This window comes from Podarcis pityusensis (genome assembly GCF_964106645.2).
Source record: "Podarcis pityusensis genome assembly, chromosome: 5".
Lineage (NCBI taxonomy): Eukaryota > Metazoa > Chordata > Lepidosauria > Squamata > Lacertidae > Podarcis > Podarcis pityusensis.
Window position 1 is genome coordinate 15960144 of NC_138032.1, and position 25935 is coordinate 15986078.

Sequence of the window (25935 nt, forward strand, 5' to 3'; positions counted from 1 at the left end):
TGTGTAAGATTCACCTCGTAAATGCTATACACACTTATGGAAAGCTAAAGTGATTACTTTTATGTTTTTATGTTTTACTGTTTTTGTATATTTTATAATATTTTGCATTTTAATGTTTTGCAAGACACTTTGAGACGCTTCTTTGTAAAACACTACAAATAAATTTAAAATAAATTATAAAATTAAATGGGACTTACTCCCATATAGCATTCTACTTCCAACTCTCAGTTGTTACACAAATGTCCAAACATCTGCCCTCGGGGTTGTGTTTCTCTTGTTTTCTGTGTCCTTGAACGGCAATTTTTGTACTTCTGAAATGTGCATTTTGAGGTACATAAGCAAATGGCCCAGGCTGGCCCTCTGACTATAACATCATTGTTGTAGTCACTCAGAATGCCTGGGCTTCAACATCACTCTTGATCCTTTCTCACTTGATCCTTTCTCACTATCAGAAAACATTTGCCTGTTGTTTAAAAGCAGCATTGGATAGTGCAATTCAGTTTAGTGTGAGAACACAAATTAGTTAGAGCAAGGGAGTAGGCAGTTTCTAAGGGATGCTGAGACTCGAGTCCACCTAAAAGTCCTGCTCCCTAATTCAGATATCCAAAACCAAGCTTTGTTTACTGAATAGTGAGAAAAATGCATGCTGATTGTTATTCCATCATTTATTACTAGATTAAACACTGCTATGAAAATCAGTCATCCAACAGCAGTCCATGCCCTCACTTCCCTGTAATGAACCCATTCTTTTTCTTCCCCCTGATAATCTCACCCTGAAAATCTCAGTGTAAGTACTTGGCTGTACGAACTCACTATCATTTATTTGTCTTGTACCCTCAGATTAATTTAGCACCATTTTTAACAAGCCAAAGGCCAAGGTTGCAGAACTTTGTTTTACACACTTGCCATGGAGACTGTTCCTACTTTCTCTACCCTTCCTCCTGAGCTTAGTGTTGTCAGCAGGGAATGTCCCTAGATGTGTGCTGTTCTTCTGAGGGGCTCCAACTCCCTCAGCATTTCAACATGACAAAACCAGGCCTGCACATTATCCATAGTGGATGTGAGGGATACTCTGGCTGCTTCTTCACCAAGTGAAGCTTGCTTCTGCCCAACAAATGTCTGAACTGGGACATTGGATAGTTCTTAGAGTGGAATTGAAGCCTTCCTCACAAACTGGGCACAAACTAGAAAAAATTAGTTGCCATAACCCGTCAGGACTTCAGTTAATTGTAATTATTCCAGTCTTATGATTCAGTAAGAAGCACTTACAACTGACTTTTGCTGAATATTGCTCCAGTTGTCTCTAGCTATGCACCTACTATGCTGCAGAATAGCGATGCAGAAATGAGTCTTTCTTTCTTTCTTTCTTTCTTTCTTTCTTTCTTTCTTTCTTTCTTTCTTCAGGATTATTTCCCCCCAAATTGCCTTTCCATAAAACAGCTGCTTACATTTAATTTCCACCTGCAGAGGTTCTGTTTTCAATGGCAGAAAATGTCATTTATGCAAGGAAAATGCCCCAAGGTGTTGTTCTTTTGGAGGGTAAGTTTTATGTGTGTACATTTTTCCTACTGACTGGTGAGCAGTCTTCTGAGTGTAACTTTACCCCTCAATAAATAATGAAGCAGGGTGGTACAACTGCTTGATGCTTGGTAGATATTGATTAGTTTCTGCCAACATGAAAATCTCGTCTGGGTTCTGTAATTTCAGAGGACAACCTGTTGAAAGCAAATTAATTATGCTGTTGCAGTTGCCTTGCACAACTGGCAAAAGAGGCTTCAGGGCACAGGTTGTCACTAATGTCTTCTCATAGCCACAAAGGTACTACTTGACTACCATTTGCCTGATAGTACTGGTCAGTGGAGCACATTGGAGTGGGGATAGGGAGAAGATTGAGTATGACAGAAGGGGATGGATTACAGAGCAAAACCATAGGGTGGACAATCCAGAGCCACTGTCCATCACAGGGCAGATTCTGAGAAACAAAATCCATCTGAAGGGGCTGAATGAGGACACAGGCAGACAAAGAAATCAGTGGACTGGGAGGAAGGCAAGGAGATGAGCAGGAAGAGGCAAGCTCAAAAGCAGAGTAATATGGAACAAGACTAGGGAGTCATTCAAGCAAAGTTTAGCCCATATCCAGGCAAAGATCCAGACCTAACCATAGACAAGCTGCATTAGGAGGAAGCAGTTGGATACTTAGGGGATGTCAGGATGGGATGCTGGGACCTGGGAGGACCATACTGCTAATTCTTCAGCCAGTGGACAAATTAATGAGTCTCCAGTTCAGGTTCTTCCTAGTGCTAACACCTTTGATCCCATGAGCAAACATCTTCATGCCTCCATTGCTCTGAGAATCAGTTTTAATTTTCTCTTGGAAGCAACCTGGTGGAATTGTGATGACATCCTTTTTTCACAACTCTGTAAAGAAATACAAGAGCCCTCCATCAAATGCTAGGCTTGAATGAGCTGTGAGAAAGAACAAAACAGGAATGTCAGATACTTGTAATATTGAAAAGCAACTGATAAGAACATTTCACAAGAACTTCTAATCTTGCGATATTTACTTTAATTTTAAACCTGTGCCAAGCCATCTGTTCACTCTGGCAGTGCCATGAGAATCCTTCAGGTTCAGCCCCACCTCTGTTTGCATTTATCTAAATATTATATCTTCCTTGTGTTCCTTTTCCAGCTTACAAATGCTTCGCCTCCACAGGTGAATGAAGACAACAGAAAACACTGATTTATCTTTCCATTTCTAATTATGAAATGGACACACAGCTGAGCTAAATTTCCATTTCATCCTTTCCAATTGGTCTTCCTTCTGCTGTTCCTACTGCTGCAGGGTCTTCCTTAAGTATATTTTCTTCTGCATTTTGGACTTAAAATGTTTAATATAGGAAACTAGAAAGCTGCCTTATACCATTGGTGCATCCAGCTGAGTATTACATACACCAACAGGCAGCAGTTTGCCACTCTTTCAGACAAGAATCTTTCCCAGCCCTACCTGGAGGTGCCAGGAATTAAACCTGGAATATTTGCATGCAAAGCATGTGTTCTACCATTGAGCTATAGCTCTTTATCACTTTTTGGCTGTTGCTCATTCAATAAAACCAGATGAATAGCACAACATACTTTTTCAGACTTTGTCATAGGATCCACATGACCAAAAAATTGTGTGGTGGTCATTTGGGAAACCTGAATATACAGACTTCCAGACAATGGCAAGCTAGTCTCATATACCTGCTGCCAAGTACACTGTTTTTCATTCAACATTTTTGACTGGGAAAACCACACTTGCCGGCATTTATAAAAACTGAATAATTTTGTGGCATACATAACTGGCTTCTTGCTGGAAGCCACCACATTCAGGCTTTATAAGTGGCCATATTCTCAGAGCTACTGAGAATACTGAGACGACAGTGGCAGCGAGAGCAATGTGCTTGCTTTTCAGCAATTTCTGATATTAAAAGTAACTCACCAGGTTGGAATAATGTAATATGCTTTGCGTGGTGCTATCCTTGAAACTTCAGCTGATGCAAAATACAGAGCCTAAGTTCTGGAAGGCACCAGGAGATTAGTCTGTATTACTAGTAATATTACTATTACTAGTAATATTACTATTACTATTACTATTACTAGGAATATTACTATTACTAGTTACCAGGATTCTCTAAGATTCTTTGGGAAAATCCATGACATTAAGTCTTACCAGTTATATCTTCACTAAACATAATATCCTGCAATATTAAAATTGTTATATTACTTAGCAGGAACCTTCAGGGGAACAAAAAAGTAGCCTTTAATTTTTGCCTTGTTTCAAAGTGCCTATTCATTCTTTCTCTCAATCAGGAATGTATAGGCTTTGGATTTGTGTAGGACAGTTAACCTGTTTCACGATCAGTGCCAACTAGACTTAGTCACAATAATTGCAAATTTGAGAGATGTTGGCATGCACTAACTTGTAAAGGATTTATAAATGGCTTGTACAAGTATTTTTCCAAATGGAAACAGCATCAGAGTTCTACATTGCAAGTGGCTTATATAGGAAATAGAGGTATACAATTGCCTTTCCTTCTAAGCAGGCATATTGTAGATGCTAGACAGTGGAAATCAGTGAAGGGAGACAACTATTGAAAGCAAACACAGGCTAAGAAAAAGCTGCTTTAGGTTCTTTAAGTTTGTGTATGTAAGTGGTTTGATTTTTTAAAATAATAATAATAAATGCATCTTTCCCTACTGCCACCAATGACATCTTTGGTTTGGTACATTACTGGCAGAACTTAAGCAAAAACAAAACAAAATAGCCAAATTTTATCTGGCAGAACTATTTTGTGTTTGCCTATAAATGAATTAATGAGAGTAATTTCTTGTTGAGCACCCTTATCTACACCTATGCTATGGTCTCAGTTTATGCCACTCTTGTGAATTGGCAACCCAGTGTTTTTTAATTCTGTTTACTAGCGCTTTGATGATCAACACCTAAGGGGCAATCCTCAATGCAATGACGACAGGGACTAAAGTTTTATGGGGTTAAACTTATTCAACAGTTATCACCCTTTCCCAGGAATTTCTAGGAATTGTAGTTTGGGTGATAAGTCTAGAATTGTATACACATCACTTAATTGCAATTCCCAGGATTCCTTGGAAGAAGCCATTACAGTTAAGGTGATGTAAAAAACAGTATGAGATTGGGCCAAATGTTGGACATGAACCAGAAGGGCCCGGGTTCTATCCCTTCTACGGTTTAAAACTCTTTGAGTCACTTAAGTCAGTTATGCTCATTCAGCCTAAACTACAAGGATTGTTGTGACTATACAGTCAGCTAAATCTCAGTGTAAACTACCCTGAACTCCTTGGAGGAAGGATGGGATACAAATTTGATAAATATATCCCTGTCCCACTTTCTTACACTTTCCCAGCTCTTTATCCTTATTATTCGTCCCATTTGTCTTTACTCCTGGAGAGATGAATCCTGTGAAATTACTTTTGCCTGCCTGTTCTTTTTCCAATTCTTTTTAATGCACATACCTATATTAAATTCTCAATTTCTTTGTCAGACTCTTTGAAATTTGGGGTAAACCCTGTCTAGCCTTAGTAACTTAAGAATCTTTGGGAAGTTTTATTTTCTATCATTATTTTGGATAACCTTGATTTTTCCTTTCTAGGGAGATTTCTGTTCCTTTCATCAAGTCTCTTCTCATTTCTGAGAATGAAAACAAGGGGAAGGGAGGGAAAACCTATACAATTCCCCGTCCTCTGTCATGGAATGTGCACTCTCTTTTCTAATGCTGCAGCCCCATGATGCTTACCTGAGAGCAAACTCCACTGACCACAGTGGAAGTTACTTGAAGTGCTGGCATAGATCAGATCAAGCTGTAATGCAGGAACTTCCATTGTGAGACCATGTGTTAGTCTATGATTCATACAGCTAAGGAGAATTCATAAATATTCTATGTGTATAGGCTAGCCAGTCTTTCAGTATTCTTCTGAACCATTAAGCAAAACAGTATTCAGATGTGAGAAGCCATGGCTTTCTATCCTGACTCCATCCCAGCCAGCTAGGTTCTCTAGTCTACTCCCACTGGCCCTGGTTTTGTCTGCACCAGTGCAATCTGCTGATCTGGTCACATTTCAGCTCAAATGTCAACAGTCCTATATATTCAAAGTGTACACACTTGTGTTTACGCAGCATCCAATGCGCTCCAACTGCTTTGGGAAGCAGTGTAGAGACATTAACTACAATCCATATTTAGCTATCCTGTTGTTTCTTATGAAATACTGTGTTTTGATTCATTCCCTTCCCAAACCATCTTTAATCCAAACCGGGGTGGGGTGGGGGGACAGCCCAGATGCATTTTTAAGCTGGTAATGTGTACATATGAAAAAGTTTGCCTTTGAATGTTTCCAGTGAATATTTTGAAGTAGTTCTATGGTGAGCATTAGGTTCATTTAAAAACCTTGCATTCATTATATAGTTAATTCTGTGGTTTTCAACCAGTATGCTGGTTGAAAGACACCCTAGGGTGTCTTGAAGGATGGTTAGGGGTGCTGCGGGCAACCCTGGCCTCTGCCCCTGTTGCCTTCCCTCCTTCTTCTGATGCCCTCTCACATCTCTGCCTCCCAAAGGCTTGCACAGCTATTTGTTGCAGCAGCCCTGGCCACAAGCTCCCCGCGTGAATGGTGCCTCTGGGGCTGGCCAGGGGGTGCTTCCCAGGCTCCTTTGAGGCAGTGTGAGGAGGCACCTCTCTTTGGGGTGGGGAGCAGCTCAGAGACCAGGAGCGGCTGCTGCGGCTGCCCAGAGTCAGGAGAGGAGAGGAGGCTGAGGGAACCCTCCACAAGAGAGGGGTTAAAACCTCTGAGTTAATTAATTGCATTTACATCCTGCCCTTCCCCCAGTGTTGATTAGCATACATGGTTGTCCCCTCCCATTTTATTCTCACAGCAAGTCTTTGAGGTAGGCTAGGCCAGGTGAGGTCACTACCTAGCTTCATAGCTGAGTGGGGTTTGAGCTTCAGGTCCAAAACTCTAGCCACTGCGCCACACCGGCACTCTCACTAGTAATATAGCCAGGGCTTTTTTCAGCTGGAACTCCCCAGAACTCAGTTCCAGCACCTCTCAGGTGGGCGCCATTGCCATTCTAAGACAGCAAGGGTGAATATAGCCCACTCTCCACTTCCAAGTAGGGTCAATATTTTCAAGCTGCTCTGTGGGAAGTATTAGGCACAGGACCTATGCGTTCAAATAAAGACCTTACAGCTGTAAAATAGACCTGCCCTAAGGGTGCTGTGGTTTCATGCGAGTGTTTCACACAGCTCTGTGTGTGTCAGCGTAAAGACTTTGTGATATATCTCCCCAGAGATTTCAGTGCAGCTATTAAACTGGTGAATAGCCTTTTCCTCAAGTATGACTTCATGGAGCTAGCAGCGAGATACCATCTTGTCCTTTGTGTTTGTGCTAGATGACATTTTAGTCTTTCTCATGAAACAGGCAATGCTGCTCTGGTTCCAGACTAGAATAGAACACCGGGTTCACTCTGTCTGCCTCTGCCCCCGCTCTAGTCTGTTTACTGAGATAAACATCTGATAAGACAGAGGAAGCTGGACCAATGAAGGGAAGCCAGCAGCTACTTCAACTTCTCCTAGCCTTGTTCACACTGGTAGAATATTGCTGGAGAGGGAATTGTTTCTGTACTTCTTATGGAAGGACACTTGACATTTACTTTTTCCTCCATCGGTGATAAGAGATAGAAGGAAATTTATGTCATTGCTCTTTCTTATTTGTGACAACCACTAGTAGGTCAAAGCAAATACTGGATATAGTAATATAGATTAATATATGTAAATATACGTGTAGTGCATGTACTCTGAAATATTTGCAGAAAACAAGGAGATTGATTGGATTGATTCATGCCATGCAAACATAATGTACACTATAAAATATAAGGAAATGTTCTCATATTATTTAGAGGATCAAGATGACCACTTCACCACAAGCACATTCAATATAGTTTTACACATTAATATTTCTTTAAAATAAAAATGCCTCCCTCATGTTTGTGAGAATCTGTTCTAAATGGCATATTCAAAAACAAACTGCTGTAGAGAACATCTGTTTTTTTGTTTTATCACATTCAGGGCAACCTTGGACTAGAGCAGTATTTAAGGCCAATATGTAGGGAGAAAAACAGAGTGGACTTCAGTAGCTTAAAGGCAATGCTGAAAATAATGTAATATAAATCTGCAAAAAAAGGACAAATGCTTTCTCTCTCTCAAAGCACATTGTATTTGGCAGCCTTTGGAAAACTTCAATGTAAACATTAAAAAAAAAGAACCAAACATATTACTGCAATTTCTGCCTCAGGCACCAATCAACAAAGTTATTATTGCATTTAGAAAGAAACAAGAAAGAACATATGGTTATTAGCCTGACTCTCATGCTTCCTTTTTCTTTACATTCTTGAAAGGCCATAAAACAGGGAAATAAAAAAGTCATGGATGTGTAGTTTTTTTAACTTTATCTTCTGAACATTAAACATCATGTTTCAAATTTCGTATGGTACATAAAACTGTTTGGTCTTGCTGTATCATGTATACAGGACTTCAAAAAGTAAACGAGACAGTTTAGTAGATGTAATAGGTGTGTAACAACCACTCTTTAGATCTCTTGTATTTTGTACAACATCCTCTGGTTCCCAAAGGTGCTTTTAACATGATATCTATATGGCTATTTCTGAAGTCATTTATTTCTTTGCACGGCGAAAGAAAACTGGGACTAATTAGAAAGTATAGTCTATCTTGCTTGACAGTTGTTGGTGTTCGTTACTTTTCTCTGTTTCAGGTATCCTTCTACCTTCATAAACATCTTGCTTGAGATGTGACTGGAATAGTGGTGCAGTATGGATATCACAGAAAACCCCTACAACTATAGTCTCTGCTCATGGAAATTTAGTATGGGCAAGGACTGTGGTTTAGAGTTCCTTTCTGAGGATGGATTCATCTGACCTTATTAGTTTTATGGTGATTGCAGTAAATCACATACTGACGGTCAGTACATCAGTGCTGGCCACCCTTTGCAAATGTGGAGGAACAATTACAAACAGTACCCATCAGTGAAGAAGGAGCAGATAAATATGCCTTGTATTAAGTCTGACCCATCTAGCTCATTGTTGTGTACTCTGACTAGTAGCAGCTCTCCAGGGTTTCAAAACAAGGTATTCCCAGTCCTACCTAGAGATGCCAGGGCTTGAACCTGGAATCTTCCATGTGCAGAACTCTGCTGTAGAGTTATATCCCATACCTAAGAGCAGGCATCCCCAAGCTCAGCCCTCCAGATGTTTTGGGACTACAACTCCCATCATCCCTAGCTAACAGGACCAGTGGTCAGGGATGATGGGAATTGTAGCCCCAAAACAGCTGGAGGGCCAAGTTTGGGGGTGCCTGCCTAAGAGGAAGGACAAAGTTAGTATGTGTGATTCTTTTGTTATTTGTTATTTTTGTATTCATCTAACTATTCTTCCAATGAGTTTAAGGTATCATTTATTGAGGTCCTACAACCAGGTGTGTGAGAGGCCTCATTCTCCTTAATTTTGGTGGTGTAACTATAGCAGGTGCCTGCAAATCATTCGCCTTGTAAATGGAGTTTAGAGGGACATTTGAATCAACTCCAACATGATCTTAAGCAAGCGTTCTTACTGGCAGAGATCTTGAGGAGGATTGGGGCTAATCTTTTATTAACATATTATTTTTATTAAATGGTTCTGTCCAGGAATAACTTCAGATGGAGAACTTCATAACTGAATCTTCTTCTTCTTCTTCTTCTTCTTCTTCTTCTTCTTCTTCTTCTTCTTCTTCAGTGTGTATATGTGTGTGTGTAGATCTCAGGATGATTCACAGCATAAAAATACAAGATAAAAACATGAAATACATAATAAAAACAAGAACAAACCAAACCACTAATCCCCCACCACCTCCAACAAAAGCAGCTAAAAGGAGATGGGATGTTAATCAGCCAAAGGCCTGGTTGAAGAGGAACACACACATGGGGGAGGGAGAGATAAAAATTATTTGTAGATAGGAAACTAGATGTCAGGAAGAAGTGTTTCAGCCTAGTCACCTTGCTGATATGTTAGTTTTACATATTTGGGAACTACTGCTATTTGTTCATGGATAATCATTCAGCCCCCATGGAATCTCCTGCAGTCTTCAAAACAGAGTAGCACAGTTCTGGAATAATTTTACTACCAAATTTATTGCTTATATGAATTGGATTCCAAATATTTTAAACACAACAAATGCATTTCATTTTTAAAGTAATGAGCAGTTGATTTCTGAAGCTTTTGGCAATGTTGCTGTCACAATCCCATAAACAGAGAACTTTGGGACACAGAAAATGGATTCCAGGTTTTCCTCCCATATTGCGATTAATAGCTAATTAACTAAAATTCCAGCTCCCAAACCATACCATATTAAGTCCTATTGTTAGGTGGTATGCCAATGCAGCTCATAAACTTTAGATGTTACTATTACAGTGAGAACTAGCTTGGTAAAATATTATGATATTCCAAAGAAGTAGGAGTTCTTCCAGATACCAGGCCATTAGAGCCTAATTATAATCTTAGGTCCCTCTTTGACGTCAGCAGTACTTGGGTGTAAATAAGTGCCTTTGACTTGCTAAAGGCAAATATTTGGCAAAGAAAATAAAGATAATAATTGAGAACCACGAGAGAAAGAGAGAGAGATCACGTTAGATTTGAAGTGCCTGAGTAAGTTCTGGCCAGCATTCAAGGTGGTAGGAAAGGTTTGATAAATAAACTCTTATGAGAGGCTGTAGAGTGCTGTGCAGATATGAATCAAAATTATAAAATCAATACATATTGATCTTTATATATCATGTGAATAACAGTGGCTGAGATGCTCCAATTTAACTTGTCTATTGCTCAAGAGTTAGTGGAAATAACCACAAGTGGGACAGGAAATATTGCTGCTCATTGGTGAGATTACTTAGCAGGCCAGAGATTAAAGAACTTGTCTTGTTGCACTAGGGGGGAAAAGAGGTTGTGAGTAGTTATGAATGTATTCTATGAAGAAAGAACTGAAAGGACACAGAAATGGAGAAGAGAAATGTAATTTAGATTAGCAAGAATGTGAGGGTTAAGTATGAAAAGCTGTGTTTGGGAGATCGTTATATATAGGACGCTAAGAACTGCAGGCTAAGGACTACGTAATAAATTTAAACCACATAATCAACTACATAATAAAACTGTAGTGGAATCCAAATGATTAGACTTATAAGAAGCATTATGGGAGCAAATACTATCACCTCTTTCAAGACTGCAGGTGATTTCAAACTATTTACTGTGCTACAGCAACCTGAAAACTGAACCAAGAGAGTTGTTTATAATTTGGTGAGCTGGGCTATTGTAGAATGTAATAGCACAGTGTGTATATCTTTGCTAGAGAACTAAAATGGTTTAACAGATATTCCCTTTTGCAAAGGAACTCTGGGAACTGTAGTTATGTGAGTGGAGGCTCGAGATCTGAAAAAGAAAATTCTCAGCTCCCTCATCAAACTTCAGCTCCCAGGATATATGACTGTAGGGTGTGTTTGTGTGTATTCATGAGCTGCAACAACTGAGAGACTGGAGCTTTCCTGAGCTTTCCTGATTATGGAAGTCAATGCCACAGTATTCCATCAGCTTCTATCTCACAGACCACTCTCAAGAAATAAAAATACAGTGGTACCTCAGGTTAAGAACTTAATTAGTTCTGGAGGTGCATTCTTAACCTGAAACTGTTATTAACCTGAGGTAGCATTTTAGCTAATGGGGCCTCCTGCTGCCACCACGTGATTTCTCTTCTCATCCTGAAGCAAAGTTCTTAACCCGAGGTACTATTTCTGGGTTAGTGGAGTATGTAACCTGAAGCGTCTGTAACCTGAAGCATCTGTAACCCGCGGTACCACTGTAGAACAAATAAGCAGTTGGTTGTAATGACAGTTACCCAATGTAACTGTAATGTTAGGGCAGTTCCCTGCTTCCGCATTTCCCTTATCTCACAGCTAGACAGGGTTTAGTCAGGAATTGTGTGTTTAGGAAGCAATGTGGCATAATGGCATAATGGTGGGCAGAGAACTGGACTGTGTCACAGGAATAATGTTGTAGGTCAGTATAATCCCCCCCCCCCCCAGTTGCATTTATGGCACAGACAATATACAAACCATGCATGTTTAATCAGAAGTAATCTCCTAGGATCAATGGGATTTACTCCCAAGTAAGCATACATAGACCTGAAAGCTTAAGACACTATGCTACAATTTAGCATTGATGTTGCCCAAGTTCCAAATCTCAAGGATTTGTACCGGTTATGAATACCTAGTTGCTAAGGTTTAGCCCATGTATAGTGGTCTAACAAACCTGTAACAAACAATTCCATATTTCATTGCCAAATATAAATGATATTTAGCACCATTGTCACAACTTGGCTCTGTGGTAATAATTCTGCAGACTGTGCTGATCTTTACTTTGCCTTTAGCAAGGTTTCTATCAAGTTTTAGGCCAGTGCCTTTCTGTAGAAGAATTAATCATTGTAATTAAATCTCTCTCAAGAACAATTGGATGACTCACACTTCTGAAATGTTCAGGTTGCTGAGATGATGAGTCGATTCATTAGGAACAATGTTAGTTCATCACTTTTTCTGTTCAGCTTGAAATTTTAATTCCAATAAAATGTAATATGAATTCTAATTGAATGCCTTTTTATGATCCATTTCAGTCAAATCAGATAAAAATCGCTGTGTTTCTTTACCAAGGAACTGGTGAAAATGTAGAAAAAATAAATTTTAAGTATAGTTTTTTCCTGTGTTTGCCTCATTCCAAGGAGATTTTTTGGATTTACCTCTCTAAAAATCTGAATCAAACAAGTTTACAAGTTTCAGAAAGAACCTGCCTGCACTTAGGGAGCACACCTGAAATGGTAAAATGAACACCTGAAAATTTTAAAACAAGTTTTTGACTTTTATTGGGTGATAAATTGGTTTTTTGCTATATAAAATCCACAGGTGCTCATGTCTGTTTATTGAACATATAGCTGAAAAGTGAACTATATTAAGAATTGTGTCAGAGTGGTCAGCCACCCGTAACAGTCGTTAGCACTGGATTTCTAATTATGCACTCATATAGCTTTTTATCGTGAACAATTCTGCTAAGCAGAATTCTAATGTGCTGGAAAAGTCAGTGTTTACTTGCCGTGTTGTTGATGTACTCTGTTAAGTTTAGAATTGCTTTTATTTGCTAATTGACTATTACATAGAATTATAGAATCGTTGAATTATAGAGTTGGAAGGACCCTGAGGCTCATCTAGACGAACCCCCTGAAATGTAGGGATCGCAACTAAAGCATCCATGACAGGTGGCCATCCAGCATCTGCTTAAAAACCTCCAAGGGAGTCCCGCACCTCCCGAGGGAGACCATTCCACTGTCGAACAGCTCTTACTGTCAGAAAGTTCTTCCTGATGTTTAGTCAGAATCTTCTTTCTTGTAACTTGAAACATCAGATGCATTTTCACAGCTGCTGGGGCCTGTTTGTGGGGTAAGAGCTGGGAATCCCAAGTTCAAATTCTCCTTGGGCATTAGCTCAATTCACAGACATATGCTTTAGATGGTTGTTATGTAATAATGCAACAAGGAGTTCACTATACTTCTTTGGTAGCAGCTAGAGATTATGACTGAAAATTCGGAAAAACTTTCTGCCAATAAGAGCTGTTCGGCAGTGAAACAGACTCCCATGAGACATGGTGGACTCTCCTTCTTTGGAGGTTTTTAAGCAGAGGTTTGATGGCCATCAGTCATGGATGCTTTAGCTGAGATTCCTGCATTGCAGAGGGTTGGACTAGATGACCCTTGGGTCCCTTCCAAGATTCTATGATTCTATGAATTTCAGCATCACTGAGAGAGACTACATTACTTATGTATGTAGTTATAGATGAACCCTTAGCTGTTGTTTTTTAAGGTAATAAAATAATTAAGAGCCTAGAAATTCAAAAATGGTGTTGCGGAGGTGTTGTAGAAAGTAGGGCCTCCATCTTGTGCCACATGTTAGGGAATCATCCAATAGGTGCCACTTAGCCTTAGCCACTAGACGGGAAGTCTAATAATACTGCTTGTTGGGGACAGAAATCACTGGTAGCAGTTTAACAGCAATTTCCCATCTAAGGTAGAACTGGGTGGTTGAGCCCTGGTCCACTCAGTTCTTTGTTGCAACAGGATTGCATGGAAGAGCTAGGAATAAGCAAAACAATCTATTTCTGATCTGCATCATACTTGTTTAGCATTTAATCTGTTCTGCCGTGTTTCTGCATTACTCTGTGATTAAAAGCAAACAAACATTTAAATAACCATTTAAATCTGTATTTTAAAAAAAATATTCTCTCAGTATACGCAATTTAAACATATTCTGAGCCAACAAACTGCAGTGGAACTTGGGAAGTATAAGTGCCATTGAAATCCATGTTCCTGTCTGCACATTAATCTATGAGGTGTGGTTCAGGTCAGTTTGTGTTGGAATTTGCAAAGACTGAATCTCTCATGCATCCTTGTAAGTAGACCTCCACTTACTGTTTACCAGAATATTCTTTGTAAGGGGTGGGATCTGCACTTGCTTTGGGCATGCTAAAGTGTTTGGACATATCCTGTACCATGATTGCCTTTCCCCTCTTCTCACAGAGGACTGTTATTCTACATCTCAAACTGTTTTGGAAAGTTCTCAGAGTTTCAAAATAGATTTGCTAGGTCACATGGGGGATCTGCTGTTTGAAATGCAGAAACCCAAAGTGTTAGGTGCTACAACTAGTTGTGTGATTCTTTGGAACTTGGCCACAGTTTTCAGGTAAACATCATGTTTTGGAAGAGTCACTTTCATTTTACATATAGAAAGGAATATTGATTGCAAGGAGTTACGGTACGTAATTTTTTAATAGCTGCCACTAATCTTCATAATTCAAGATTGGGTTTTCTTTCTCTCTCTCTCTCTCTCTCTCTCTCTCTCTCTCTCTCTCCCTCTCCCTCTCCCTCTCCCTCTCCCTCTCCCTCTCTCTCTTAATTGGGATGGTTGTTTAATGTTTCTTGAACTGGAACACATGCATCTGCAGCCATCAGAGTAACTCTGTTGGATGCCTGTCAAGAAAGAATACCATCATATAAATCCTATGTACACGCTTGTGTTTCTAGGATAACTATGGAAACAATATGTAGATTATTGGACTATCATACTCGGCCGATTAGTGTTTAAGCATTAAGAGTGTCACGCCCAGGAAAGAGCAAAAGAGAACAATGATTTTAAAGAAAGATTGAGTCCTTAATAGGATGGGTCCAAAGGAGCTGTTCAAAGATTACTGCTTTAAGAAGTCTGAAATAATGCCATTCAAAGTAATGCTCGGTGCCTGCCATCCACATGACACTCCAACTATGTTTTTAAGACAATCATGTACACACACAAACTCACACACCAGATAGATATTGCCAGCTATTGCCTGGATAGCTATTGTTTCACTTTGGTTTTTCAATAATGGCTTTTTGTGGCTGTCAGACTAATGTTGCCTACAGTCAAAAGCAAAGCAAAAATATTGCCATCTCCTAAATAAATATGTAAATAAAAAACAGTGATTTGCCTTTGGTCGTTGTGCAGGACCATACTCCAAATGTGCTGCCTAAAATGTAAACAGATAAAAATCTCAAATGAGTACCAAATCTTGCGGTTATTTCTGTTTCAAAGTTTAATTAAGTCAGGGGAACAAGCTGGTTGCTAACAGAGCATCGGGGGCTATAGTGAGATCTGACCGTTTCTAGCAAGTTGGATTCCTGGACAATAATGGGGTGCTAATTTTGAAAGCCTACACCACTGTCCCAAAAAAGATGTTGTAGAAAATCAGGCCTCCAGCGGTCCTGGCAGAGCCCAGACTGACCCTTGCAAATGAAAATAATCAAAAGTAATTAGAAGCGTGCTGGATTACTCCTTGGAGATCTGAGCGAGAGAATAAACATGCCGGAGCCCTTCGAGCCACTGCAAAGGGCCCATGTCTGAGCTGTTAGGTGCCCTGACCTTGTCCACATAAAGATGTGATTTATGAAGTGCAGGGCACAGCAGCAGGGGCTTCTGTCTTCTCCAGAAGAACCAAATTACTGAGGTGGAGATTAACATGCTTTCAGTTGGGCCCATTTCCAGACCAAGGGAGATTTTTTATTCAGGAAGGAAGAAAGAAAGAAAGAAAGAAAGAAAGAAAGAAAGAAAGACCCCTTTAATTTCCTCTCTTCTCTCTCTCTGTCTTTGGGGCTGTATGGAAAAAGAAGCCGCTAAGGTTTTGTTAGTTAGGAGGGAGTTCATTAAAAAGAATGGATGGGATATATAAATATGTCTAAATATGAATTGGACAAATGCAGGTTTTTGCACTCCTTATTGGCATCTTATTGGCAGGGGGTTGCCGCATCTAAAACTAGGTCTGCCTCTTTCTTAGTTAATATAAGGACAAGTTTGCTAAAATCTTATCTGGGCACTGGTTTCAGAAAGGGTCTGCTACTAACTTTTAAAGTGAAATAGTGCACAGTCAAAATAGTGAGCTGCCTTCCTTTCTTTCCAACTTGGAATCTAGCTTTACTGAAAAGATAGTGGTGAGATTTTAAGGTGAGCTTGTTATCCAACGACTATGGTATTTAAAGAAGAAATAACTCTGCTACCAGCTACTTGTCTGAATTCCAGCCCCCCTTCCCCTTTCAGCGCTGTCCGCTTGCAGAGCGGCTGTCCTCCCCAGGAAGCCTATTAAAAGTGGACAGTGCAGTTATTTCATCTGGCTTTGCCTGGGCTGCTTTTCTTTTTGCTTTAATGATGTGCTGGAATGCACCATACCCATAGGGTCTCCATTAGAGGAACTTTTACTTCGGGGACAGCCATGAAGTTTAAAGGCTTAAAAGAGGCATCAGTTTACATTCTGGTGGGAATAGCTAGCAGACTGCAGTACTTATGCCTTACTGCCACTACTATTACAGAGGCTTATTTAAAATAAACAATTGCTAAAAAAACAAAAAACTGGGATGTACAGCCAGTGGCTTTTCTGGGAGAATTTGGAACTCTGAACACATCACAGAGGTGTCTGATAAAGACAAATCCAAGAATGCATTTGGATCTTTTTCAAGCAGTGAGAAAACTGAGCAACATAGAACATACTCTGAAAAAATGAGCTCTTTTTTCTGGGAAGCATCCCATGCTTCAGGTTATTTGCAAATGTACCAGGACTTACCTGAAAATGAGGGAAGCTGTCTCCCAAGTGTTCCTTTTGACCACTAAGGAAAAAAAATTGCATTAGGAACAAGCTGCCCTCTCTTCACCTATAACCATGTATTGCAATTGTAATGCTACATAATAATAATTAATAATAATAAATTTTATTTATACCCTGCTGAGTTTCCCCAAATAAAGCTGCCTACAGTTTGTCTCTTGCCTCTGCCATGAACTTACCATGACTACTCAGCCTACAATACAGGAATAATAATACTGACCTATTTACTTAGGGGTTTAGTGTAAGAACAAGGCTTTGGCTCTGAAGGAGTGTCTCCACCCCCATCGTTCAGCCCAGACACCGAGGTTCAGTTCCAAGGGCCTTCAAGTGGTCCCCTCACTGTGAGAAGTGAAGTTAGAGGTAATCAGGCAGAGGGCCTTTTCAGTAGTGGCACCCACCCTGTGGAATGCCCTCCCACCAGATGTCAGAGAGTTAGACAATTATATGATTTCCCAGAGATATCTGAAGGCAGCCCTGTATCAGGAAGCTTTTAAAACCTATTGTTTTGTTATATTCTTTTATACTCTGTTGGAAGCCACCCTGAGTGGCTGGGGCAACCCAGTCAGATGGGCAGGGTACAAGTAATAAATTGTTGTTGATGATGTTAAAGCATGTATAGAGCATTTTGAGCTATCTGAATCATAATATAAATGTTAGATATCATGCAAACTATTAACTGTAGAGACTGATATGGGAGAGACATGTAGGTGGGGCAGATGAAGGTGTCCAGTTTTGCTGCTACAGGTGCATCATGACATTTATTCTCTCTGTGTTCCTCCCAGCAGTCATTCCTCCTCTGGGATACAATAATTGTATCCTCTGGGATATGGTTAAGGGAAAGACAGAGGAAAGGGAGAGATAATGATAACAAAGGATAAATGTGAGAAAATATAGTATTGCTGATAACATCTGAACAATGAATCTTTTATAGATCTTTAATAGCTATGTCACCAACACATCTTTGATGTAAAACATTTCATAGCGTGGAGAGCCAAGGTGATTTGTGAATTTCTTTCCTCTAAGGCAGACCAGTGTGAATACATACAGAAGAGGGCTTAGGTTACCTGGGAGTGGTTTGCCTATAGCACTCGATGGTCCATAGCTGAAGTGAGTTTTGCAGATTGAATTGCTTAGTTCAAACTGCTCATTCTCTTACCTGCTGTTAAGGAGTAATTCATACATTGCCAGGTGCTCATGCCTCATGGCTTCTGCCATGCCACTGCTGCTAACATTTGCATCCAGGAGTGAGGCCAAGTGCAGAATCCATTATCAACAAGCCTAATAATGGTGGAAACTTGCAATATGCAATAAGCCCTGAGGTTTGGAGTGGCATAGTTGGCATTGGAGGGGAGATGGTCTGTGTGAGCATGCTGAATCACATGTAAAGAATGAATGTTAAAGCTGCTACAAAGAGGGCAAGGGCTGCAGTGTTTGAATCAGTATGTATGCAACGCTTGTAAGCTGCCTTGAGCATGGTTTGAACTGTGGAAAGGCGACATACAAATAAAATTATGTATCCACGTATGATTAAAAAGGATAAAACCTCCATGTTCCATCCAGTGATCTTTGGAGGAAGGCTGGGATCCACATGCAATTAATAATAAAGCAGTAGCATTTGTGTTGTTCCTTCTTTTGTGACAGTTGTAAAGTTCTTAATTATGTGCTAATGTGTATTAAGGCATAAATCCTATGGAAACATAGTTGGGAATAAGCCCCGCTGAACACAATGGGACTTCCTTCTGAGTGAACCTCCATAGAATTTATGCTGTTAGCATTGTAAGGCTCTTCCTGCAGCCTTCATTGCTAGTGGATTTAGCTAATTGCTGTGGAGGATGGTCATGTGCATTACATCACTTACTTAAAAATGTGTTAAGCGACACCTGCTGCATTTGAAGGTCCTCCTGATCGTTCTGCTGAGTGCGCTTCTGAACTTATGCCCCAAAGTCCTGCCCTGACAGCACCACTCATTATTGCCACCACTCTTGCACAGCAGGAAATGGAAAGGGGTGTGTGCTTTGGCAGGCCAATCCAGGGCTAACTCAATTCTGAGAACCGCAGGATGGTAACTACCACCCATTGTGATGGGCTTCTATTTGGTATAAACTTCTCTGTTGTGCAGTTTTCTGTGCACTATCATGATGGATGTAACATGCTGGTTGTACACACCCATGCACTGGATGTCAAACTGGTATGTGCTTTTTTCTATCGGTGTAGCCACAGCCCAGCAAAAATAGAATAAGGTTCTACACACTAACCATTGATAGTGTTCAGACCAGTGCTCTTTTTTTAGGGGGTACTTTTTAGGGGGCACTTCTCTTTAGTTGTTGTTAAAAAGTGTGACACTTAACTGTAACAACTACATGGTGAGTACTGGCACCTATTTTTCTAGGGGGAAATCACTGGTTCAGACCCTTCAAATTCTGATCCCTCTTCCAGCTGATTTAGAACACTTCTGCTAAACTCACTGTGTTCTTCTGTTGTTACAATCACATTGTAATTTACACTGCAATTTACACATAGACTTTACACTGGCTTCCTATTGCACTTTGAACCAACTTTAAGACTAAGGCTGATTTTTAGAGCTCTCTCCACCTCAGCCCAACTATATTTCTTCTACATGGCTCCCTTACTATGTGTTCTGCCCAAACTGGTCTGCTATTGAGCCCCTTTGGTCATCACTGTCTCTTTCTCCCTTTCCTGCCTGTTTTCCTTATGCCATGACACTCTAGAGTAGCCACCCCCTCTCTAGTCATCAAGCCACTTCCCTTTCAGCAACGGGGTGAGCTCCCATTGCTCTGTCCCAGCTTCTGCCAACTTAGCAGTTCAAAAGCACACCAGGGTAAGTACATAAGTAGGTACCACTACTGTGGGAAGGTAAACGGTGTTTCCGTGCGCTCTGGCTTCTGTCACGGTGTTCCGTTGCACCAGAAGCAGTTTAGTCATGCTGGCCACATGACCCAGAAAGCTGTCTCTGGACAAATGCCGGCTCTCTCGGCCTGAAGCAAGATGAATGCCGCAACCCATAGTCACCTCTGACTGGACTTAACCGTCCAGGGGTCCTTTACCTTTTACCTTTACCTTACATTCTTCTTATAAATCTATCACGTATGGACACATTAAGCCTCATGTGAAAATGCTGGAGGCTAAAATCCTGAATATATTTACTTTACTTGGAAGTAGGCCCCAATCAATGGGACTTCTTTTGTATAAACTTGGTTACAGTCACACTGCAAAAGGCCACAATGGCTAAATGGCTGCATATATTTATCTAGAAGTAAGTCCTCCTGACATCACAGCTCTCCAAGTTGTATGGTGGTTGCATTTGCCACATTCACACTGGTGAATGTGGTGGGTGCTCCTACCTTGGAGGTTTGTAAGCAGAGGTTGGAGGGCCATCCGCCATGTATGATCTAGTTGAGATTCCTGCATTGCAGGGGGTTGGACTAGATGACCCTCGGGGTCCCTTCCAACTCTTCAATTCTATGAATATATCTTAGGTGAACTGCACAACTAAAATGCACTATATCGGAGAAGGTGAAGGAGGAGAGTCTCCCAAGGAGAAATGCAATAACCCTGGGTCCTTCCTTCCTTGCGTTGCATTGGCATGATAATAATATCAGCCTAACCCTCCCCGCAAGGGCCAACCGCGGGGCTAAAATGCCTCTGAGGAGGAAAGATGGGGCAGAAATGTAAGAAGGCCAAGTACATTGCGAAGTTCCTTTGGGGTGGAATCTGCATCCTACTGAAAGCAGTGGCAGAGCTCCCATTGCTTTGAGTGGCTCTCGATTGCACCCTTGGGGAGCAGCACTCAGCCGATACCTTCCACTCTCAGCAGCAGCCAGCCACCGCCTTGGCTCCAGCGCCTGGATGAAAAGTACCTGCAAGCTACGAGCCCGACGCGGCTTCGTGTTGCTTTAACACCAGCGCGCGACGCCATCTACTGGCCAGGAGCCGCAAGTTCCCTGTTTTCCTCCTTCCAAACCAGGGCAAAGAAATAATAATACATTGGGCTGTGTGGGTATGTGTATAAAACGTCCATCCTTTCTATGAAATCATGATTTAGCCAGAGCCTGTTTCTAACCCTCCCCTGCCCCCCCCCGCCCCGGCTTCTGTGTGTTTTATTCCCCGACGTTTCCTCCTTTTCGCAGCTCGTTTGTTCAAAGGAAGACTGAAGGTGCGCGCTGCGTGGGATCGGTGGCGTTGGAAAGGAAGCGTCCTCCTATCAGGACCTGTGATCAGGCCTATGTGGGCTCGAGCAATCAGTTTCCCAGATTACTTGTATTTAATACACAATGCATCATAAAACAAATCCCTCATCCTGACAGGAAGAAAATAGAACAGCTCATAGCTCGAGCTGCTCCAATTTATGGCTAAATTTGAAAAAAAGAAAAAGGAAAAAAAGGAAGGAAAGAGAATGAGGAGGCTCCAAGAATGGCACCAAATTGCGCGAAGGCAGGAAATCAATAAGGACAGCAAAATCGGGACCTGGGGAGACTCCCGAACTTAACCTTCCCGTTAAAGAACCTTGGGACGTATCTTCTGTGAGAAGATGTTATTTACAAAGCGTTTGGTTTTGCCCAACTGCTGGGCGGGAGGGTTTTCTTCCTCTCCCCCCCCCCGCCCCTCCTGGAACAATAGCCATTATCTGAAATAACAGTTCAATGTCACAGATAACAGGCCTCGGAGACGAATTAATCATCATCTTTTGTCACTTTCTCCTCCGGCCCCCGATGGCCCCGCCCTCCCCTCTCCTAACCTATAAAGTGAGAATTTGATTTGCACTTTAAAAAAAAGAAAAGTTGAGTGGCACCGGGAGGCGAAGTGCGGGGTTTCCTCCCCGATGTTTGTACATGTTCGCATTTACGAGACGTTAGCTGTGTATCCAAGCGCCACACACCCCTGTGAGCGAGCCGCGCCTGCTCCCCCTCTTCATTAATCAGGCTCCCTCTTGCACGTTTATGTACGTGTGTATGTGGCAGACGCGCATCGCGGCTCCTGTTCATCGCAATTCTTCTGAATCTGCATCAAACCCAGAGCTGAAGTTGAACTCGCTGAGAATCTGCTGACTTGGGTCCGCGACTTTGCTCTGCTTAAACCGCTTTGCTGTCCCAATATGTTTCAAATACAGAAGCCGAGGGAGAGAGAAAATTATTAATCCTGCAGCTAACTAGCTCGCCCTTTCATTCGCCAATTTTGTTTAAAAACAATGGACGCTGTACTTGATGCTGTTTACGTGCTACATTCCCCAACCCCCCCAAAACGTATATTTACGATTACCATGGTCGTGATGTGATATGTAGGAAAGTCTCAAGAGGAGCCAAAATACATCTTAACTATTTGTTTTCTAGGTTTTTATGGGAGAAAGCTTTTAGCTTCAGAGCTGTTTAGAAACCTGTACCAGAAATCTACTAACGAAGTCTCAAAATTAGAAGGCTGATAACTCCAGCCACACTACTCATTTCTCCCTAGTAAAGTGTCTTGCGAAGCACAGAAAACGGTTGTGAGATGGGGGAAAGCCGTTTGTTGAGGACTGCGTAAAGGTGGCAAATGTAGAATTTTATTAACCTCTCTTCTGCTTAGGGGAGGTGGGGATGAATTTATATATATCTTTATAGATCAATCACACCCTTAGAGCCATTGGACCAACCAGTTTTCGCTTTTCTAAGTAAACAAACAAGCCCACTTATTAAAATACTGAACTTCAACTCATTTCGTTATTGCTACCGATACTAATTTGCAAAAGAGCGAGAGAGCTGCTGATTTGTGTAAAACTCTCCCTAAATAAACATTCCCAGAGAAAGCGCCGCGTTAAGGGAGCTGCACTTTCTCTGAATACAACAGAAACAAAAAAAAAATGAGGTGGCGATGGGGTTTCTTTTCCCCCTTTCCCCCTTCCCTGCGAAAGAAAAAGGAGGGTGGAGAGGAGTAAAGGGGGGGGGCTCCTTCCGTCCAAGATCTCCCCATTGGCCGGTGATTACATGGATGAAACTGACATGTTTAAAGGGGACGGGCGCATCCGTAATCAGTCTGCCTGGCTAGGACTTCTGTCTGGGCGACCTTCTTGTGACCTCTCTCGCCAGAGGAGGCTGCTGTCACTTTAAAAATTTACTGAAAGAGGAGCCTCTGTCTGGCTTCCGATCGGCGAAGAGGTGGAGAGGGTGGGGGGAGATACCTCTCCTCTCCTCTCTCTCCCCCCCCCCACTGGCCGGAGAGAGCGCCTTCTCTCATTAAAGAGACAGCTCATGAAAGAGAACCGCCTGGCGGCTGAGGGTTGCAAGAAGGGATCTGGGGAGGTAGTTTTTAAATATATATATATATTTTTAAGCGCGCGCGGGGTTGGGGTCCTTTCCAATGAGAGTCTGCGATGGGAAAAGAAGCTCTTAGGTTTGAAGAGGTGTGCAGTGTGGGGAGGGGAAACCTCGCTCTTCCCCCCTTCTTGCCCCCCCCTTACACACACTCCCTCGCTCAAACCCTTTTCTCTCCTCCCTTGTGATCAAGCGGCAGAGAAGTGAAAAGGAAGTTATTTTCTCGCTCTTTCTCTCCCTCCCTCTCTTCCCTCCGCCTCCCCCCCCATAACTTTCTTGACGCAACACACACACTCACACACGCCCTGCAACCCCCGAGCAGCCGGAGGGCAAGCGAGGCGATGGGAAGAAATTAACACGCCGGGCTCCGAATCAATGGGGACAATTAAAGCAATCGGCGCGCGTCTCCGGGCCCCCCCGCCGCATCCCCGCCGCTTCCAAGCCCCGCCACCAGCTCCCTTCCTCGCCACTTTCGCATTGAATATCGCGCACACATACACACACCCTACCCCGCAATAACGACCCCCGCTGCCACCACCGCGCCCCCTCAAGGACCCGGAGAAGTTTCCAGGCGAGGAGAGGGGGAAAAAGTTTTCTCCCCCCCGATCCCCCCCCCCCAAATGCCGGAGAAGGAAATCGGACGCTGCAGGAGGCAAGTCAGGAAGCTGCGCCTGCGGGACTCCACCGGGTTGCAGAGGCGACACTCTTCTTTGGAGAGCAGCGGCGGCGAAAGGGCGTGGGGGGGGGTGCGCGCGTGCAAGCGAAGTCAGGGGGGGCGGATCTCCTCTTGAGATGTTGCTGGCAGCTGCCTGAAGGATTGATTGCCTCTGCTGTTATTATTTCATTATTATTTTGCAATACGCCGCCCTCCTTTTTTTTTTTCCTCCCCTCTCCCACTGAAAGGAAGGGGTTTTGGGAAGCAGCGGACCTAGTGATCTGAGCTGGGCCAAGGTAAGAGGAGCCGTTGCCAGACGATCGCTCAAGCCAGCTAGTCATAACAACAACAACAAAAAGTGTGTTTCCATGTGGCCCGGGCACTTTCCCCCTCGCCTCTCTCTCTCTCCCTCGCTCCTTCCCTCCCTCGGTGGCGCGCTCTCGCTCTCTCTCTTTCCTGGGTTCCTTCCCCAGCCCCCTTTGCAGATTCCACTTGCAAAGAAAACAGAAACAAACCTTAAGCTGCGATCTTCCTCCCCACCTTCCCCGCGCGCTCAGCGGCTCTCCTCTGTCTCCGGGGCAGAGGGACGGGGCGGGGGGCAGTGCGAGATGCGTGTCCGGGATGGGTGGTGGGGATGCCTGTCTGGCTGTCCCAGGTAAGATGGAGCTGACCCAGATCGAGATACTTGCCAAGCAAGATTTGGCCTCAGGTAAAGGTTAATTTAGCCATGTTGCTGTAGTAGTCGCGGGGTGCGGAGAGTGAAAGAGCAGGCATCTGCAATTGCAGGTTTGTTGTATCACTGTTTCTGCAGTTATTTCAGAAGTAAATAAATTAAATGTGAAACGAGAATAAATGGTACGTGGCTCTCGGAGCGTTTGTTGCATTTTCAATAGGCTTTAAGTGTTGCTTTTAAGGATATTTGAGGAGGAGTCATGTCGCAACCATACCTCTGCTTTACTTAATCTTCCAGACAGAGTGAGGAGTTCTATATCTTTTTTTTCCCTTTTAAAAATAACCAGCAGGAGTTAAGCTTAGAATATTCCACGAAAAAAAAGGCAAAGCACTCACTTGACATCAGATCGGGTAAGGAAGGAGGGAAGCAGGGGAAGCGAGCGATGTTAAGCGCACTAAGTTTTACGTCTCTACCGAAAGTGCACCAAAATGTTAAAACACAACGGCTGAAAGGAGGAAAAAAAGAGAAACAAACTTAAAACCCTGGACTTGAACTTTACACTTCAATAGCTGAATTAATTCATTGGTGACAGTTGGAGTTGAAAGGAAGTCAACACGAAAACGAATTATATATAAAGGAATTAGGTGTGGAGCTGGGAAGCTTTTCCTTCTTCCTCTCCACGTGCCTCCCCCCCCTCTCTCCTCGCCACATTTCCCGGAGCTCTCTTGATTAATTTACCTTCTGAACTTTGTATGGACATCTGAACCGTTGGATCGCTTAATAAATTTGTGGGAAGAGAAAGGAGTCAGAGGGTTTGTGTGTAGAGGGAAACAAGGGCTTGGAAGCAAGGCTCATCTTCTTCCCATAACCTTTTATTTTCCCTCTGCCTTGAGTTTCAGAAAGGGGTCCGAATCAGCGAGCACTGGCCCTTGCAACCAAGCGTCTGCTTCTGCTTCTTTGCTTTCTGCCAGATCTCAGTGCCATTTATTTTAACCGAGGACACCATAAGGAATCTGCTTTGGAAACAAGTGTTTGTCAATTGTACAGCACCGCTGAAAGGGCTGGTTTTTATTTTGTTTATTTTGTTTTCTTCCCTGTGACCCAATTGGAGGCTCAGGTGATGAGGTGAGGTTAGTGGGGTCAAGGTTAGTTTCATACTCTGGGATGTGAGACTTGGCGACTCAGAAGTCACATTTTCTTTCCCTATGCAATGAAGATTTTTGACCAGAGTGTTTACCATTGCGTATGTAAAGAATCCAACACCTAGTTCACCTAGTGAGATTGACTTTGAAGTGACTTCCCCCCTGGCAATCTCTCTCTCTTTTTTTTGGTGCATGCCTCTTTCTTTTAGCAAATGAAACTGGTGGTACCCTTGTTGCTCTTAAGTGCCTCACTGGTTAACAAAACACATGAGAGGCACTTTCTTCGTACCTCTTGCTTTGTGCCCTCTGCTTTGTCCTCTTGAAGTTTGTGGGGA

The 25935-nt window shown here is 42.3% G+C and overlaps 1 protein-coding gene across 16 annotated transcripts in view; it reads left to right on the forward strand.

Annotated features, from left to right (window-relative positions):
• The window catches only part of MECOM (MDS1 and EVI1 complex locus), a 470671-nt gene that overhangs the window by 358759 nt on the left and 85977 nt on the right, over window positions 1-25935 (forward strand). The window contains exon 1 of one of the 16 annotated variants that reach the window (XM_081007767.1): window positions 23039-23118. The exons of 12 other annotated variants lie outside the window; for them this stretch is intronic. In XM_081007767.1, coding sequence (XP_080863893.1) covers window positions 23068-23118 — 51 coding nt within the window. In that variant the 5' untranslated portion in view covers window positions 23039-23067. Of the gene's footprint in view, window positions 1-23038; window positions 23119-23896; window positions 24082-24377; window positions 24495-25935 lie in introns of those variants that run through there. 3 more of the 16 variants (XM_081007769.1, XM_081007768.1, XM_081007770.1) reach the window with 3 other exon arrangements.